Here is a 14,499-nt window from a genome sequence, read left to right as displayed (position 1 = left end):
AACTGGTCACGTTTCAATGATCACTGCTGGAATCTGCTTGAGGATTCAGCACTCAACAGAGATGCCCCCCCAGTGCCTCCAGTCCCACCCTCACCGCCAGCTCCCCATGAGCCACCCCCAATCCTGGTCCCTCCATGGCTGCCACACCATGACGGTGGACCCTGGAGGAGACCCTGAACGTGGAGAATCGAGCGGAATGCACTTGACTTTGGACGGACGCTATGTCACCTGCTGCCTGGCTCCAGCCCCTGCTGTCCAGCCGAGGACGCCCTCTCCTCCACCCTCCTGGTCAGTGGACACATTCCTAAGGAACGCTTGTGCTGGGGGATGCCTAACAGTGAGGTGGGCCACCTCTCCTGGGGGAGGGGACCCTATGCCTGCCTGTGATGGAAGAGGCTGGTCAGGGCACCCCATGAGCCCTCACAGTGCGGGCCTGTCCCTGGAGAAATCCCAAATCCAAGAACCGGGACAGAGCGGATAGAGTGAGGTTGGAATAGACGAGTCCTGGTCTCTCAAAGCAAGATATGGATACACCTACACCCAGGCTGGGGAAAGTGGAGGCAAACGGAAGCAAACACAAGATATGCAAAACAGCGATGCCCAAGCCTGTGTGGGACCCACACGGGTGGTGCCGGCACTCATCACACAACCGAGAAGAAACGCCGTCCCGTCTCCCAGCCACACGTAGAAAAGCACTTAAGAGCTCAAAGGTAAGGCTTGTCACACTCCAAATACAAAATGATTTACTTACATGCAGCAAATATACAAGAAGTGAATTCAAAAACAAACTTAATTCAATATATTCGCTTGGCACAATTGCAATTCAGTTTTAAAAAAATATTTGTAAAATACTGAGACTGACCTGAATTCAAGTATAACGGTCTCTTCAGCAGAAACACCATCAACGCAGTGAAACGTCACATAGAACAAATCGAAGCGAAAAGCCTTCTGAGTTTCTCCCTTAAATTTCTGTGTGGTTTTTTTAAATACAGTTTTAATGCCAACACAACTCACAATTGTATTTTTAAAATGAATATTATTGCATTGTTTTTGCATATCTTGTGGGACAGAAAATGCAGTTACTGATTCCCGTTTCAGAAGCGGAGACAGTGGTTTGTTTTTGCTTTCAAACGGTCCCAGATTCAGGCCTCCCCACGGCTGAGCCTGAAGGGGACCTGCGGGAGGCCTGGTGGCTGCAGACTGGCCCCCACCACACACATACCACCCACCGCACACACGGCACACACACTTGCAGAGACCCTGGGCACTCACTACTATACACGCTTGTGCAAGACCCTACACCTTCAAATTATGAACCAAACCAAAAAAATCTTGTCACTACCTGCGGAAATTATAACAAATTATTGGGTGTACATGATGGCTGACAAAACCCTCCTACAGTGGCTCAGCTGAATCCTCCGTAGAAAAAGAAACCAACCGCTAAATAACACAACAAAACCAAATCCAATCTACATTTGCAAAAGTGAAGACAGTAAGGTGCGTGGCTGCAAAACTTTGTAAACACTCTTCTTTCTCCCCTCCCCCTGGGAAAACAAAATTATATATTAAAAAAAAAAACCCAAATGAAAACTGCAACATGCTGTCAAGAAAAATGTCAAATCCCAAAACAAAAGCACGCTGGACAGTCACCACCGGTCTTGTTCTGGCGGGCACGCCCACTCCCCTGGCCCCGTGGCCGTGGCCTGGCAGGAAGGGTCCAGACACAGGTGGCGTGGGTGGCCGTGGCTGGCTTCCTCCTCCCCAGGGGTGGGCCGAGGCCTCTTTCCTTCTGTGGACGCACAGGGCCCTGGCTCTATGGGGACAGTGAGGCTCATACAGAATATGTGCAAAATGAGTTTTTTACAAGCAAAGTTGAAAGACACCCGTTTAGCATAGGGTCCTTTGGGTGAGGGCTGGGGAGCCAAGGTGGACCCCTCCCTGGTGCCCGCGCCCCCGCCCCCACCGCCCCCAGCTGGACACGGACTGCGGCTGCTTCTCTCCTGGCCACCGACTTGGTCTTGTCCCCACGAAATGAATGAAGACGCTGTTCCGGTTAACTCCAGGCCGCGAGAACAGTGAGGCACTTCTGAAACGAACCCATTAGGAACATTGAGACAAATAAAAAGCCGGCGTCTCCGGCCCGGCTGCTACAGGCCGCTGGCGAAGGCCCTGCTGTCCCGGGGCTCCTCTGCGCCCTGGCGGGGCTCGGGGCTGGGCGCCCAGGCTGCGTCCTCCATGCCCCCCGCTCGGTCCGGCCCCGGGTCCCTGCAGTTTGCACATGGGAGCAGGGTGCCGTTGGGGCTCTGCCCGGCGCCCCCGCTGAGGATGTCATCGGCCGCGCTCTCCATCTCCTCGATGGTCATGTCGCAGGCATCGGCCAGCTCCTGCGTGGTGGCCTCGAGGAACCTGGGGTCCTGAGCAAATTGCCCCAATCCTTCCGAGATCAAGACCTGGGGGACAGGCACCAGGGATGTCACTCTGAGCCCAGCTCTTCCCCGTGGGGCTGGCGCAGGGGCTTCCGAGGGGTCACTTGGGGAAGACAGAGTGGGTGTGTATGTGTATATGTGTGTGCACATGGGTGTACATGTACGGGTGTGCCTGCATGCCAGGAAGGAGTGTGAAGGAGTGTGACGGAGTGCCCCCAGGACACTCGGGTGTGCAGGCCCGAGGAGAGACCTCTGGGTGGGGGGCACCGTCATCAAATGCAGGCAGGAAGCAGGGGCCCTTGGTCCTCCCTCCAGTATCCTCCCCCGGGGGTGCCCTAAGCCCCCACATGACTCTTTCCAGGAAACCTTCAGGCTTCTCTGGTGACACCTGGCCCAATGCCCCTGGATGCATTTTGGGGCTGAGGATCCAGGCACAGTGTGTGTGTGTATATAGGACACACTTGGCACCCACCCTGTTTGTCCTGAAGCACTACCCCCTTCCTGGTGGCCTCAGGGATGCAGCAGGTGAGCCTAGGAGACCACCTCCTGTCCAGTCTGCTCCCCACCTGTCTTGTCCCCTCCTCCTGCTCCAAGTTCCCTCATGGCCCCCTCCCTGCAGGGCTCCCCTGGTCTCCTGGCTGGTGTGACCGCTCTTCCTCGGCCTGCTGGGCACTCAGGTGGATTGGAGACCTGAGTGAGTGTCTTTCTGGCCAAGAGACTTGATGTTTCATGTGCTTGGGAGAACCAGGGTCCCCTCCGCTCTGCCTGAACCCCACACTGCCCAGCCCTCGGGCAGTACCTGAGGACTTACCGCCTCCACCAGGCTGCTGGCACTGCCGTGGAACGGCCGGCCCTGGGGCCCTGCCGGGCTGGGCACAGTGAGTGACACGGGCCGGGCCCTCCGGGGAGTGCCGCTGACCCCGCAGGGCGTGGGCTCCCCGATGTGGGGGTCGCAGTGGATGGATGGGAAGCTGCTGGTGAGCTTATCGCTGGATTCGGCCCCCTCCAGCCGTAGGGTGGGCACAGGCCGCAGAGGCCAGGCCGGGCCGGGTGTGGCGGGGGGCGTGAGGCGTGGTGGGGGGAGGGTCCCAGGGGGATGGCTTCTCTGCAGGAGGGGGCTCAGGCCCGCCACTGCCAGCGCCTGTGGACAGGATGGGAGAGCATGAATCAGGGGACCTCTGCCCTGTCCCTGTCTCTGACCCCTCCTGGTGCTTGCACCCTCGAGGTCACACACCCAGACCTTACACACCCAGACCCAGGGCTGGTCACAACTGCCCTAACAGACCCTGTGACCATCGGTCAGCCGAGATCCTTCTCCCCTGAGCTCAGAAGGCCAAGGCCCAGTGGGCTCACGGTCATCTTCCCTCTAGTCCCAGCCCTGCCCGTTAGCTGTGTGTTCTCTCCACTAGCTCTGATGTGATGGGCCATAGGGAGCGACCCTGCCTGGAGGAGCGGCCCAGCCGTAGGGCCAGAGAGGGGAGCGTGGGGAGGGGAGCAGGAGGGCAGAACAAAGAGAGGGAGGGTCTTCCTTCAGGCATCATCACCATCGGCAGAGGCGGAGAAACCAGCTCCCGGGAATTCCTCAGTAGTGCACGTGTCCCCCAGCCTGCCGGCCTCCCCTCCCTGGGGCCCCCAGAGAGCTGCTGACATTCCAGAAAGCCCCATGGAGACCACCCGTCCTCCAGCGACAGCACTCAGGCTGAGCAAAACCTGAGCAGAAATGCCCTCACCCGGGCAGAGCCGCTCTGCCTGTCTTGTGCTGACTATAAGCCCTGATGGGCACCGAACACCTTTGGGATAAAAAAGCCGTTTGAAGCGAAAGCCCAAAAGGAGGTGAGAAGGTGGGGGAGAGTCCAGTTTAGACCCTGATTTGCCTGGAGGAGAGAGACTGGCCTCGGGGATTGTTCAACAGCTGTCGGAAACCTCCATCGGGTCTAAGGTCCTAAGAGGAGCTAGAAGCTGGGGTCTTAGGTTTCACCCCCTCATTTGGCGTCACTCAGGCCAAGAGCCAGTTCAACTATTGAATCTGCCTGGACCTGCTCTCCTGACATATCTCTGCCCCGACCATGTTGCTGGAAGATTCTTTGGTTATTTCCATATTTCACAGATCGAATTTTGTGCTGCTCAATGTCCAGGCTCTAGCTACGACCGACAGTTAGTTGTGGGGAGGGAATATCTGGTCACTGGAGGGAGATGAGAGCTGCTGGTCCTTCCACCCTCCCAGGGGCTCTCCAGGACTGCTTGGGTGTCCTGCCCGGGGGTACAGGGTCCTTGGGTGCGCAGAACCTTTCCCCGGAGGCTATTTGGGCTGGGGAGGGGACGCAGCGGTGGTGTGGGACAGGAAGGGCGACTAGGGGTCTGAAGGTCTGCTCCTCGTCACAGGGAACCTAGCCTGCCGGGGAGGGGCAGCGGCCTGTCCCCAGGTGGGGTTACCTGATGGTGAACCAGGTGCAAAGGCAGGACTGTCTTCTGAGAGACGTCTCCCCCGGGATTCTTCTGTCGCTTCAGACATTCAAGGTGGAAGGAGGCCCTTCGACCTGCACGAGTGATGACTCAGCACGGAAAGAGGACACGGCTGCAACAGCTCACACCAGGGAGGGGCAAGGATGTCCCTCCCAGAGATGTAGCATTAGCACACGTCCAGCCCCAGGCCAGCCCCACCCTGGGGTCCATCCAGGAGGCCATCGCAGCCAGGCCTTGACATTCCTTGGTCACCCCTGCAAGCCTTGTCATCACCAGGGAGGGGGTGATCGTCTCTAGAGAAGGGGGTGGGGTTACCCAGGGAGGCGGGAGGGGGTGGGGTTACCTAGGGAGGCGGAGCGCAGGAAGCCCCTCTTTGGGGACAGACGGATGTCCCTTCTGTCCTCCTCTGGAGGAGTCAGCTGCCGATTCTCGTCGTCCTGGTAGGAGAGCCTGGAACAGAGGACTTGAGACTGTCACCCTAGGGTGTCTGCTTCTCTCTTAGTGAGGGGACCCCCGACACTGCTTTGTACAGGCCATGGGGCAGCAGAAGTTCCCGGCTTCTCTGGCCTGTTCCCTGTGTGCCCCCCACACCTCTGATGCTGGCAGGTGTGGACAAGTTGGTTACCGTTGCTGAGAAAGCTAGAACACAGTTCTTGGTCCACAGCTTCTCTCTGGAATGGCCTGGACTCCTCCGTGGTCACAGGTGGATGCTGTCTATGCAGCCCATCCCAAGATGAGCCTAAGCTCGTGCCCCACCCCCTACTCTCCCGGCCTGCCCACGCTTAGTCAGCAGGAGCACAAACATGTGGTCATTGGTGACAGGTGGCTGGGGGACCTTGGGGTGTCTAGTCAGTCAATGGCTCCTGGACTTTCTGACGGGGACTCAGTGGGAAATGGCTCCTCCTGGCCTGGGCCGCACGACGGCCGCACGCGAGGGCTGGATTCGGACCCCCAGGCTCCGAGCCTGCATCCACTGCGCCCGCGAGACTCTGCTCTGCCTGGGCCTGGGCCACTGCCCTGAAAACAGCCGTTGCAGGCCCTAGGCTGACTGCACAGGCCCTAGTGGAGCTGCCTTGGCACTCAGCCCTTACTGTCGCCAATGAGGCTGCCACCTGTGCTCTCAGAGCAGTGGCTGTCCTCCTGGTGCGCTGACCATGAGCCAGGAAGGTGCTGGATAAAACCCACCAGATGCTCCTCTTGCTGTCAGCTCGGTCACCCTCCTGTTACACTGTCTTACTGTTCAGGTTGTCCCCACTCTTGAAGACCCAGCTTCTGTTTGACCCTGAGCCTCTCTGAACGTCTGTGCCCTGCTGTCTGCACCGCTGCGTGAGCAGCTACGTAGGCAATCTCCTGTGCTTTCCTCCCTGAGATCCTCTCATAACCCCTCACTGGCTGCTGAGGCCAGCTCATCCACACCTGGCAGTGGCCTGTGAGCACCGTGCGTGCACAGAGGGGCACAGATGCTGGTGAGTGGCCACGTATTAATCCCTCCTCAGAACATCAGAAGCCAGAAGGGCCGGCACTTCCTCATGATGAAGTGTTTCTCTCAGGAAAGCATCTAACACGGCTTCAGCTTGGTGAACGCAACTCACAGTCACAGGTTATTAATAGAGTTATGAGACTTGGCAGCAAAGCTTTACAAAACAGTGCTGCCTTTGTGACGCTGGCCACGTTACTTCCTGCTGTCCTGTTCTATCCTGTGCTTTCTTTTAGGAGTGCTGATTGTAACTGACTAAGCAAATGTCACAGCCCCCTCACAGGTCTGGATCTGCAGTTTAAAAACCCTTCCCTTTAACTGGCTCTGGTGGAGTTCTCAGTTATGGCTGCCAACGGCACCCTCTGCTGTCAACTTTATTATATGCATTTTCAGGAATAGTCCTCCTTAAATGTATGAAATGAAGTGTTAGTCGCTCAGTTGTGTCCGACTCTTTGCGACCCCATGGACTGTAGTCCCCCAGGCTCCCCTGTCCATGGGATTCTCCAGGCAAGAATATTAGGGTGGGCTGCCATTCCCTTCTCCAGGGGATCTTCCCGACCCAGGGATCAAACCTGGGTCTACTGCGAGGCAGGCAGCTTCTTTACCGTCTGAGCCAGTCAAGGTATGCACGTGTGTATCTATTGAGCTTCACTGTAAACTATATTTACAATGTCTGGTCACAGTCAAAAAAGCTTAGGGAAACAACATTTAGATGTTTCCCTGGAAGCATCATTTCTCAAGCAAGCGTCAAGCTAACCAGAGTGGGGGGCTTCCCTCCTCTTTGCAGCTGCCGGAGGAGGAGTTGGGGGCCCCTCCCCAGGGAGGGACGAGCTTACATCTCCGTGGAGACCAGGCTGGGCTCGCTGCTGTGCTCTGCGTCCTCGTCCATGCGCACGGCACAGGTCTCGTTCCCAGGGGCCTCTTCCTGACACAGCATGGCTATCGGGCTGTCCCGGGAGGGGCACCTAAAGTGTCCAGTGTGGAGACAAAGGTCAGCAGCTGCCAGCCCCTCCCCTCCCCCAGCAGGTAAGGATCAACATAACCACTGAGGGACCCAGAAGTGTTACCATTAGGGTTCCATGCGGGGGAGGGGCCTCGGGATTAGGATCCCAGGAGATCTGAGTTCTGAGCTGGTCAGTTTCCCCCGGCATAAGTCATGTTGCCCACCCATGCCTCTATGTCCCCTCAGTACAACTGCCTGTCTGTGTGGCTTCGGTTGTGACAAATGGAGCAGCCGAGGAGATGGTGCTTTGGAAGGTGGGGGGTCAGACCTTACACAAGGGCTGTGGCGGGGGCAGGGGGAGGGGCTGTCCCTCCTGCTGCTGTAGACAGTGGGGCCTGTGGGCACTTGGGGGCTTCCTGGGGTCAGAGCTGACAGGCTTTGAGTCTGATGTTGATTCTTAGAGCCAGGCATGGAGAAGAGGCCTCACAAAGGGGCTTGCTCCTCTGAGCAGAGAGGCGTGAGCCTGAGTACCCTGAGCAGGAGCCCCGCTGAGCTGAGACCCTTCATGCCAGAGTGTGCCCTGAGCTGAGCTCTCCCCCAGGACCCTGGGCTTCTGTTCATTTGGTCATGTGGTCTTTAGCTCTGGTCTCCGGCCCTCCTTTCCCATCTGCGTCCGTATTTCTCCCTATAGGTCCTGAGAGTTGGGATCCCTTTATGCTCAGACTCACAGGGAATATGGGAGTCATCTCTGCTCATCCCCTCAAAACTGAGTGCAGGTCACTGTCCAGCTCTGATCCGGGGCCCAGCAGCCACTCAGGGAGGGTCCGGGCAGTTCTCAGGGGAGGTCCTGACCTCCCCTGGAGGGGGTGCCCTCCCCCAGGTGAAGGACACATGAGACGGGAAGGCTCTCACTGGCGTGGAGGGTAGGGGGAGGGCATGGTGGGGCACACAGGGTGAGTTGGGGGTGGAGAATCACGGCAGGTGGGCAGCACCCCCTGGGGGCAGAGCTGGCCCCACCCCCACTCAGTGCTGAGCTTCGAGGGGGAGGACGTGGCCCAGGCCTGGGGCCTTAGCTAACTCAGGCGTGGTGGTGAAGGGGGCACAGACACCAAGGCGGGGAGCCTGCTTCTGGAAGGGACGAAGGCTGCTCAGGACGCTGGCTGGGGGTTAGAAGTCACTTCTGGGCCCAAGCTCCTGCTGGCACTGCTGCCCTGCTCGGGTGAAGCAGCCAGATCCCCCGGCTGTGGAACCCAGAGCTGCCAATGTAAATGCTGCCAGAGGCCCAGAGCGTGGGGTGGGCACCACCAGCCCAGCACTTCCCAGCTGGGGGTCCCAGCTCACCATGGAGCAGAGAGTGGAAGGAAAGAAAGGCCGGGGGCTGGAGATGCTGGCAGGACGACCAGGAATCGCCGCAGGCTGGGGCAGACCAGGCGAGCACTCCAGCAAAGGGCCTCCTGCCTCTAGAAGAGGGGGGCCCCGTCCCGTCCCAGTTGGCCCCAAGGCCAGATTTGGGCAGAGACTTGAGAAGAGCCCCAGGGGCGGAGACTGCTGTGTCTCCAGGATGCAAACATCTCAGGGGTTGGGCCAGGGCTCCTCTGCCCCATCTGGAGGCGGGCACCTCAGGACATGTGCTGGCCAGTGGGGCCACGGTGCCTCCCTGAGCATCCACCCGACCTCTGGCCGGGGTCCCGGCAGCAACAGTGGTCCACGCCAGCTTGAGGGCTGAGAGGTGGGTCTGCCGGCAAAACGCCCCTCCCTGAGCCCCTCCGTGCCCCCGGCTTACCTCTGGGAGCTATGCCTCCACGTGGCCTCCTGCACCCGGATGGCAGGGGACAAGGGGGGCCCGAGGGCCTCCAAGGTGCTGACAGCACCGGAGTGGACAGTGGGGCGGGGACAGCGGCCCAGGGCAGTGTTGTTGGCGTTGTTGATGTTGGCGTTGGAGCCTGTGGATGAGTAGCTGCTGGGGGTGAAGGTGGAGTCCACCAGCTTCTCATGGGAAGGGGACTCGGTGTCCCCCTGGCTGTTGCCTGCCTTGCTGATGTGCAGGGGGCGCTGGGTGGTGAAGGTCTGGGGGAAGGCGCCCCGGCCATCGCTGGGGTAGTAGCCCACGTGGTTGCCGAACAGGCCGCCGGCCCTCTGCGGGGGAAGAGAGACAGAGAGAGGGCGGTGGGTGAAGGGGCTGGCCCGCGGGGGAGGGAGGGAGCTCAACCGCGCTGGGCAGCACCCAGCTGACCAGGCCTCTTGCCCGCAGGCCTGGCAGCTTCGAAGGGCCCAGGCAGTCCCCTGAGACCCTTGAGGGAACAACAGGTGGAGGGGTGACAGGACCTCCTTCCAGGACCAATAGGATGGGGGGCAGGCCCAGCGACTGTCTGGAATGGAGACCCTTCCCTGGGGCAGGCAGGCTCGTGGGGGCCGAGGGGCGGAGAAAGGGGCCAGAAGGTGCCAAGGGGATTGACAGACAAGGACCTGTCTGGCTCAGTGAGCTGGAAACTGTGCTGGCCAAGTGGTTCTGAGAATCACCACAGCAAGTACACCAACCACGGCCTCCTTCCCCGGAGAGTCTTAGATTTCAAATTTGGAGTCTGTGTTTCTCCCAGCTTCCCTCCCTGTCCTGGGCAAGGAGCCTCTGCCAGGCTGGGGTCTCTCAGGTCACGTGACATGCTAGTGTGTCCCTGAGCTACTCAGTGAGGGACGTTTCACAGTGATGGGGAGAAAAATGGCAAGGACAGGACGGCCTCAGGGGCCAGGCCCCTCTCACCCTGTGTTCCTGCTGCCTGGGAGCCTGGTGGGGATGGGAGGGCAGGGTGAGCAGCTCTGACTCAGATCCCGGCGGCAGCGTCTCACTTGCTCTAGGATTTTTACCCGAGTGCCTTGGGGTTCGTGAAGAGATCTGGTTACAAGGGCCCCAGAATCCCAGTGGGCTCTAGTTTTCACGGTTAGTACTGCTGGCAGCCTCAGTATCCAGCAACGTGGGGAGCCAGAGGTGACGCTTGGAACTGGAGACCTCATGGTCCAAGTCCAGATCGCCACTGGCTTCCAGGCATCCACTGCCCGATACTGCACATCTTCTGATTTTTGCAAGAGAGACTGGAAGTCTAGATTTTTTTGAACAAGCCATGTGTTCAAAGGTTGGCAGACAAAATAGGTCTGTGGCTTAAATGTGGCTCCAAGTCCACCACTTTGCAATGTGTAACAAAGAAGCGTCTCCTCAGAAGCACTTCCTTAGGAAAATGGCTTCCTGTTCCTCCAGGGCCCAGTGATGCTCTGTGAGCTTGAGAAGGACTAGGCTTGGATGGAGGCACAGGGAGAGGGGTGGGGAGAGCTGAGGGGAGTGGCAGGGGTGGGGTGGGGAGAGCTGGGAGGAGAGGTGGGGGTAGGGGAGGGGAGAGGGGTGGGGAGAGTTTCGGGGACAGGGCTGGTTCTACCACAGACCCAGGGCTTTCTCCTCAGGTTCAGGACACTCGCCCTCCTGCCCCAAACCCAGCTTATGGAAGCTGTAGACTGCGGCCAGGGTGCCCACCTACCCTGAAGATGTCATCTTCCGAGGCTGCAGACACAGCCTCCTTTGTAGCCTTGTCCAGCTCCTCCTCGGCGGTCAGGTCCCCAGAGATGGCCCGGCGGATCTCGGGCCCCAGGTCGTGCAGGGTGCGTAGGCCGGCCTGGGCAGAAGGGACGGGGCGTGAGGGCCCTGGCGCCCACCTGAACCGCCACCCACCTTCCCCTCTGCTCCTCCCCAAGGAGGCCAGCTCCGGGGGTCCACAGGGGGTGCAGGCATGTTGGGGGGCAGTCTCAGAGGCATCAGCAGACCCCCAGCCCTTCCCTCCACCCCCTGAGCTCAGGGAAGCTGAGAGTCCAGGACTACAGAGGGCAGTGAGTGCAGAAGGCAGGGCAGGAGGGGAGGGTCCCCCTGAGGGCTTGGAATTTCAAGAAGGGACCCATGGGATCTTGGGACCTGGTAGAAGTGGGAGGAGGTGCCAGGCCCCCAGGCTTACCTGCAGGGACAGGGCGTTCCTCTGGGAGGGCTTGCCCACCAGGCCTTGCTCTTTGCGCTTCTTGAACTTCCGGAAATACTCCTGGATCAGGAAAGTAGCGTAAAACTTGCCCACCGTGACCTCGTCATCTGAGAGCAAAGGGAGGACAGGGTTGGAGGTAAATGGGGGCTTGGACCCTGTCCGAGTGTCCTCAGCTTCTTAGGTTTTCTCGGTTTAACTTTCTTAAACTGATAAGAACAGATACAACACTTGATCTTAGTCAAAAGGTTGAGAAGCGATCAATTTAATTTTTTTGAGAAGACACTCTCCACGCACGTGGTTGAAAAAGACAAAAATATACAAAAAGACCTGTGTACAGTGAAGAGTATCCCTTCCACTCCTGTTTCCTTTCAGATAAACTTTATCATTCATTTCCTGAGTATTTGCCCAGATATTTTTTATGCAAATACTTTCTGCAAGTAAGTAAATATATTCTTGCATGCGAGCTCAGTTGCTTCAGTCGTGTCTAATTTTTTGTGGTCCCATGGACTGTAGCCCACCAGGCTCCTCTGTCCATGGGACTCTCCAGACAAGAATACTGGAGTGGATAACCATTCCCTTCTCCAGGGGATCTTCCCAACCCAGGGATCAAATCTGAGTCTCCTGCAGTTCCTACACTGCAAGGAGATTCTTTACTGCTGAGCCACCAGGGAAGCCACAAATATATTATTATCCTCTCTTTTCTCACAGAAAAATTAGCATACCATCAAAATGATTTCCCACCTTGCTTTTTAAATCTAATTGAGCTTGTTAACTGACTCTTCTGTGATCCCGAAGCTCCAGGTGCCCACAGCTTTGGGCACAATTGCCCCTGAGCATTTATTCATTGAAAAACTTTGATTCTGTTGAGTCGGCCAAAACGTTTGCTTGGATTTTTCTGAAGGAGCCTCTTACAGAAAAATCTGCATGAACTTTTTGGCCAATCCAACAATATATTTTGTATTAAGGTGTTATATTTTAGTAGCTGTATACGCAAGACAGCTAGACAGGGTCGTCAAGGAGGAACAAAAAGGGGGTCCCGGGGCTCATAACCCCCCTCAGGAGGAACATAAGAGAGGGTCCCGGGGGTTCTTCTCCCAGGGCCCTGTCATTCCCACAGCACCCAGCCGGGTGGGTTATGGGAAAGCCTCTACCTTGCAGTTTCCTTGAAGTTCTCCCAAACCTGCAGGCATCCAGGAGCCTGCCTGGCCTCCCCAGTGACCTCAGGAACAGGCAGGTCTCCCGCAGGCTGAATGTGGGGCCTGCATGTGCCCAGGGTGGGGGGGTGGTACTTACCTCCTGCGGGTGGCACCACCTGGTCCAGCAGCTTCATGCTGGTCCGTTTCCAGATCTTCTTGATGATGGCCCGCAACTCCTCATTGGCCTGTTCCAGGTTCCCTGAGAGGGGGATGCAGGCTGACTGGCAGCTGTCCCCAGGGCCTCTGGTGGGCTGGGCTGGTCCCAGTGTGGGAGCCCACATGGCTGCCCGAGGGCTCTGCCCAGTGGCCCTGAACATGGGTTCTCTCTCCTCCTCCGCAGGTTCCCGCGGCCCACCTCCATGCCCTCTTGGCCAGCTCTCCCCTGCCCCCCACCTGCCTCTCAGCAGCCAGGGTGACCCTGCACCCAACTCGTGGCTTCTCCTCATGGAGGCTGCCAGGGCCAGATTGAGCCCAGTGGCACCTGCCAGGAGGGCCACTGGGAGTAAGAGTGGTCCCTGCAGACCCGCGGGAATGTCCATACTCGGGGGCCTCTGAGTCCAAGGCCTCTGTTGGGTCTCCTCCTGGGGAGGCAGCAAAGCCTTGTGTGGAGCAGAAACCAGGAGACGGGGTCCTGAGATCAGGGGCCTCTAGGGGTCTACTTTCTCCACTGGCCGAGCAGACTTAACTTCCAGTCCCGGGCTCAGAGAGCTGAGACCCGCAGCTGTGAGAGGGCACTGGGAGGCTGGCTGGGGCTAGCACATCCCTGGTTCCCCCCCACCACCACCACCAGTGCTCATGCCCTGCGTGGCCCCAGGACTGTGAACACAGGGTCTCATCCTGCAATCAGGTGATATGGTACGGTACACGGTCCCTGAGGACAGGGAGGTTGTGTAGGGGGGCCTGGGCTCACCCCAGGAGCCCTTCACAATAGTGGCGCTCTTGGGTGCAAACTCCCAGCTATAAAACAAACACATCCTGGGGATGTCAAGCACAGCATGGGGACTGCAGCAATGTTGTGTTGTGTATCTGCAAGTTGCTTAGAGCGGATCTTAAAAGTCCTCATCACAAGAAAAAAACTGTAACCTAGTGAGGTGACAAGTGTTGTCTAGATGTGTGGTGGCTGTTTTGCAATATAAACAAATAACAGGGTCGTTATCTTGTTCACCTGAAACTAACGTAATGTTATATGTCATTTAGGCCTCAACAAAAAATAGCACACAACAAAAAACAAACAAAAATCACGTGTGAAGTGGGACAAAGACAAGGGAAGCCTCCCTGACTGTGTGGAGCTTGGGGCTGCGGGGGCCCAGCCGGAGCCGGTCCCAGTCTGCGGGGAGTGAGTCTGCTGACAGCCTGAATGGGCTAGAAGGGGAATCTCCCATGAGCCCCGGGAAGAGGACCTGTCCCAGTCAACAGGCTGATTTTGGCCTGGAAGCCCCTGAGCAGAGAAGTCGCTGCCCCACAGCTGGACTCCAGACCTTCGGAGCGGGCGCCCACAGTGGCCGGGGTGACACGTGACATGGCAGTGGGAGAGCAGGATGGGATGAGACGCCAGCCCTTTGCTGGTGGGTGAATTTCCTTTAATTTCTGGCTTGACTAGCACCCACGTAGCCAGCTTCTCTCTTGGTCTCAGGAGTGCATTCCTCGGGACGGGCTGTGTGTGTCTGGCTCTTCGGCTGGGACCTGCTTCGGTCTGACGAGTATCTTGACGATGCTGACTCTGGGCTTCAGGCATCGGTGTTTCTCATTCTTCCACAGGATGAAAATGTACGTTCTCACTTTACATCAAGCCTTCAGGACCACAGCATGCTCCTTCCAGGAGTCTTCATTTCTTCCCTCCTTGGAAAAACAAACCTTCCCTCTTGGACAGAATTGTAATCACAGTCATTGTGGAAAGTTTGGGAAAGGGAAGAAGGTAAAAGTAGTGAACAGAAGTCTTGGCTGGGTCCAATGCTTGTGGCAACCACAGCTAAGGTGTCAG

At 57.8% G+C, this 14,499-nt stretch overlaps 1 protein-coding gene and 1 pseudogene across 2 annotated transcripts in view; both read right to left on the bottom strand.

The window, feature by feature from the left end:
• Positions 1-720: 720 nt before the first annotated feature.
• CACNA1C (calcium voltage-gated channel subunit alpha1 C) overlaps positions 721-14,499 on the bottom strand; it is a 384,443-nt gene continuing 370,664 nt past the window's right edge. For both annotated transcript variants that reach the window (XM_081589902.1, XM_081589903.1), the window contains 9 exons: positions 12,616-12,717; positions 11,302-11,429; positions 10,834-10,968; positions 9,093-9,445; positions 7,203-7,331; positions 5,233-5,339; positions 4,860-4,963; positions 3,238-3,567; positions 721-2,450 (listed from right to left, as the gene is read on the bottom strand). In XM_081589902.1, coding sequence (XP_081446028.1) covers positions 2,148-2,450; positions 3,238-3,567; positions 4,860-4,963; positions 5,233-5,339; positions 7,203-7,331; positions 9,093-9,445; positions 10,834-10,968; positions 11,302-11,429; positions 12,616-12,717 — 1,691 coding nt within the window. In that variant the 3' untranslated portion in view covers positions 721-2,147. The remainder of the gene's footprint in view (positions 2,451-3,237; positions 3,568-4,859; positions 4,964-5,232; positions 5,340-7,202; positions 7,332-9,092; positions 9,446-10,833; positions 10,969-11,301; positions 11,430-12,615; positions 12,718-14,499) is intronic.
• Positions 11,375-11,580, bottom strand: LOC145504148 (U2 spliceosomal RNA; annotated as a pseudogene).

Source organism: Giraffa tippelskirchi, chromosome 4, assembly GCF_054371585.1.
Source record: "Giraffa tippelskirchi isolate mGirTip1 chromosome 4, T2T-mGirTip1v1.2.pri, whole genome shotgun sequence".
In the NCBI taxonomy this organism is placed as follows: domain Eukaryota; kingdom Metazoa; phylum Chordata; class Mammalia; order Artiodactyla; family Giraffidae; genus Giraffa; species Giraffa tippelskirchi.
Note: the sequence above shows the minus strand (reverse complement) of the source record. Positions and strands in the feature narration are given on the sequence as shown.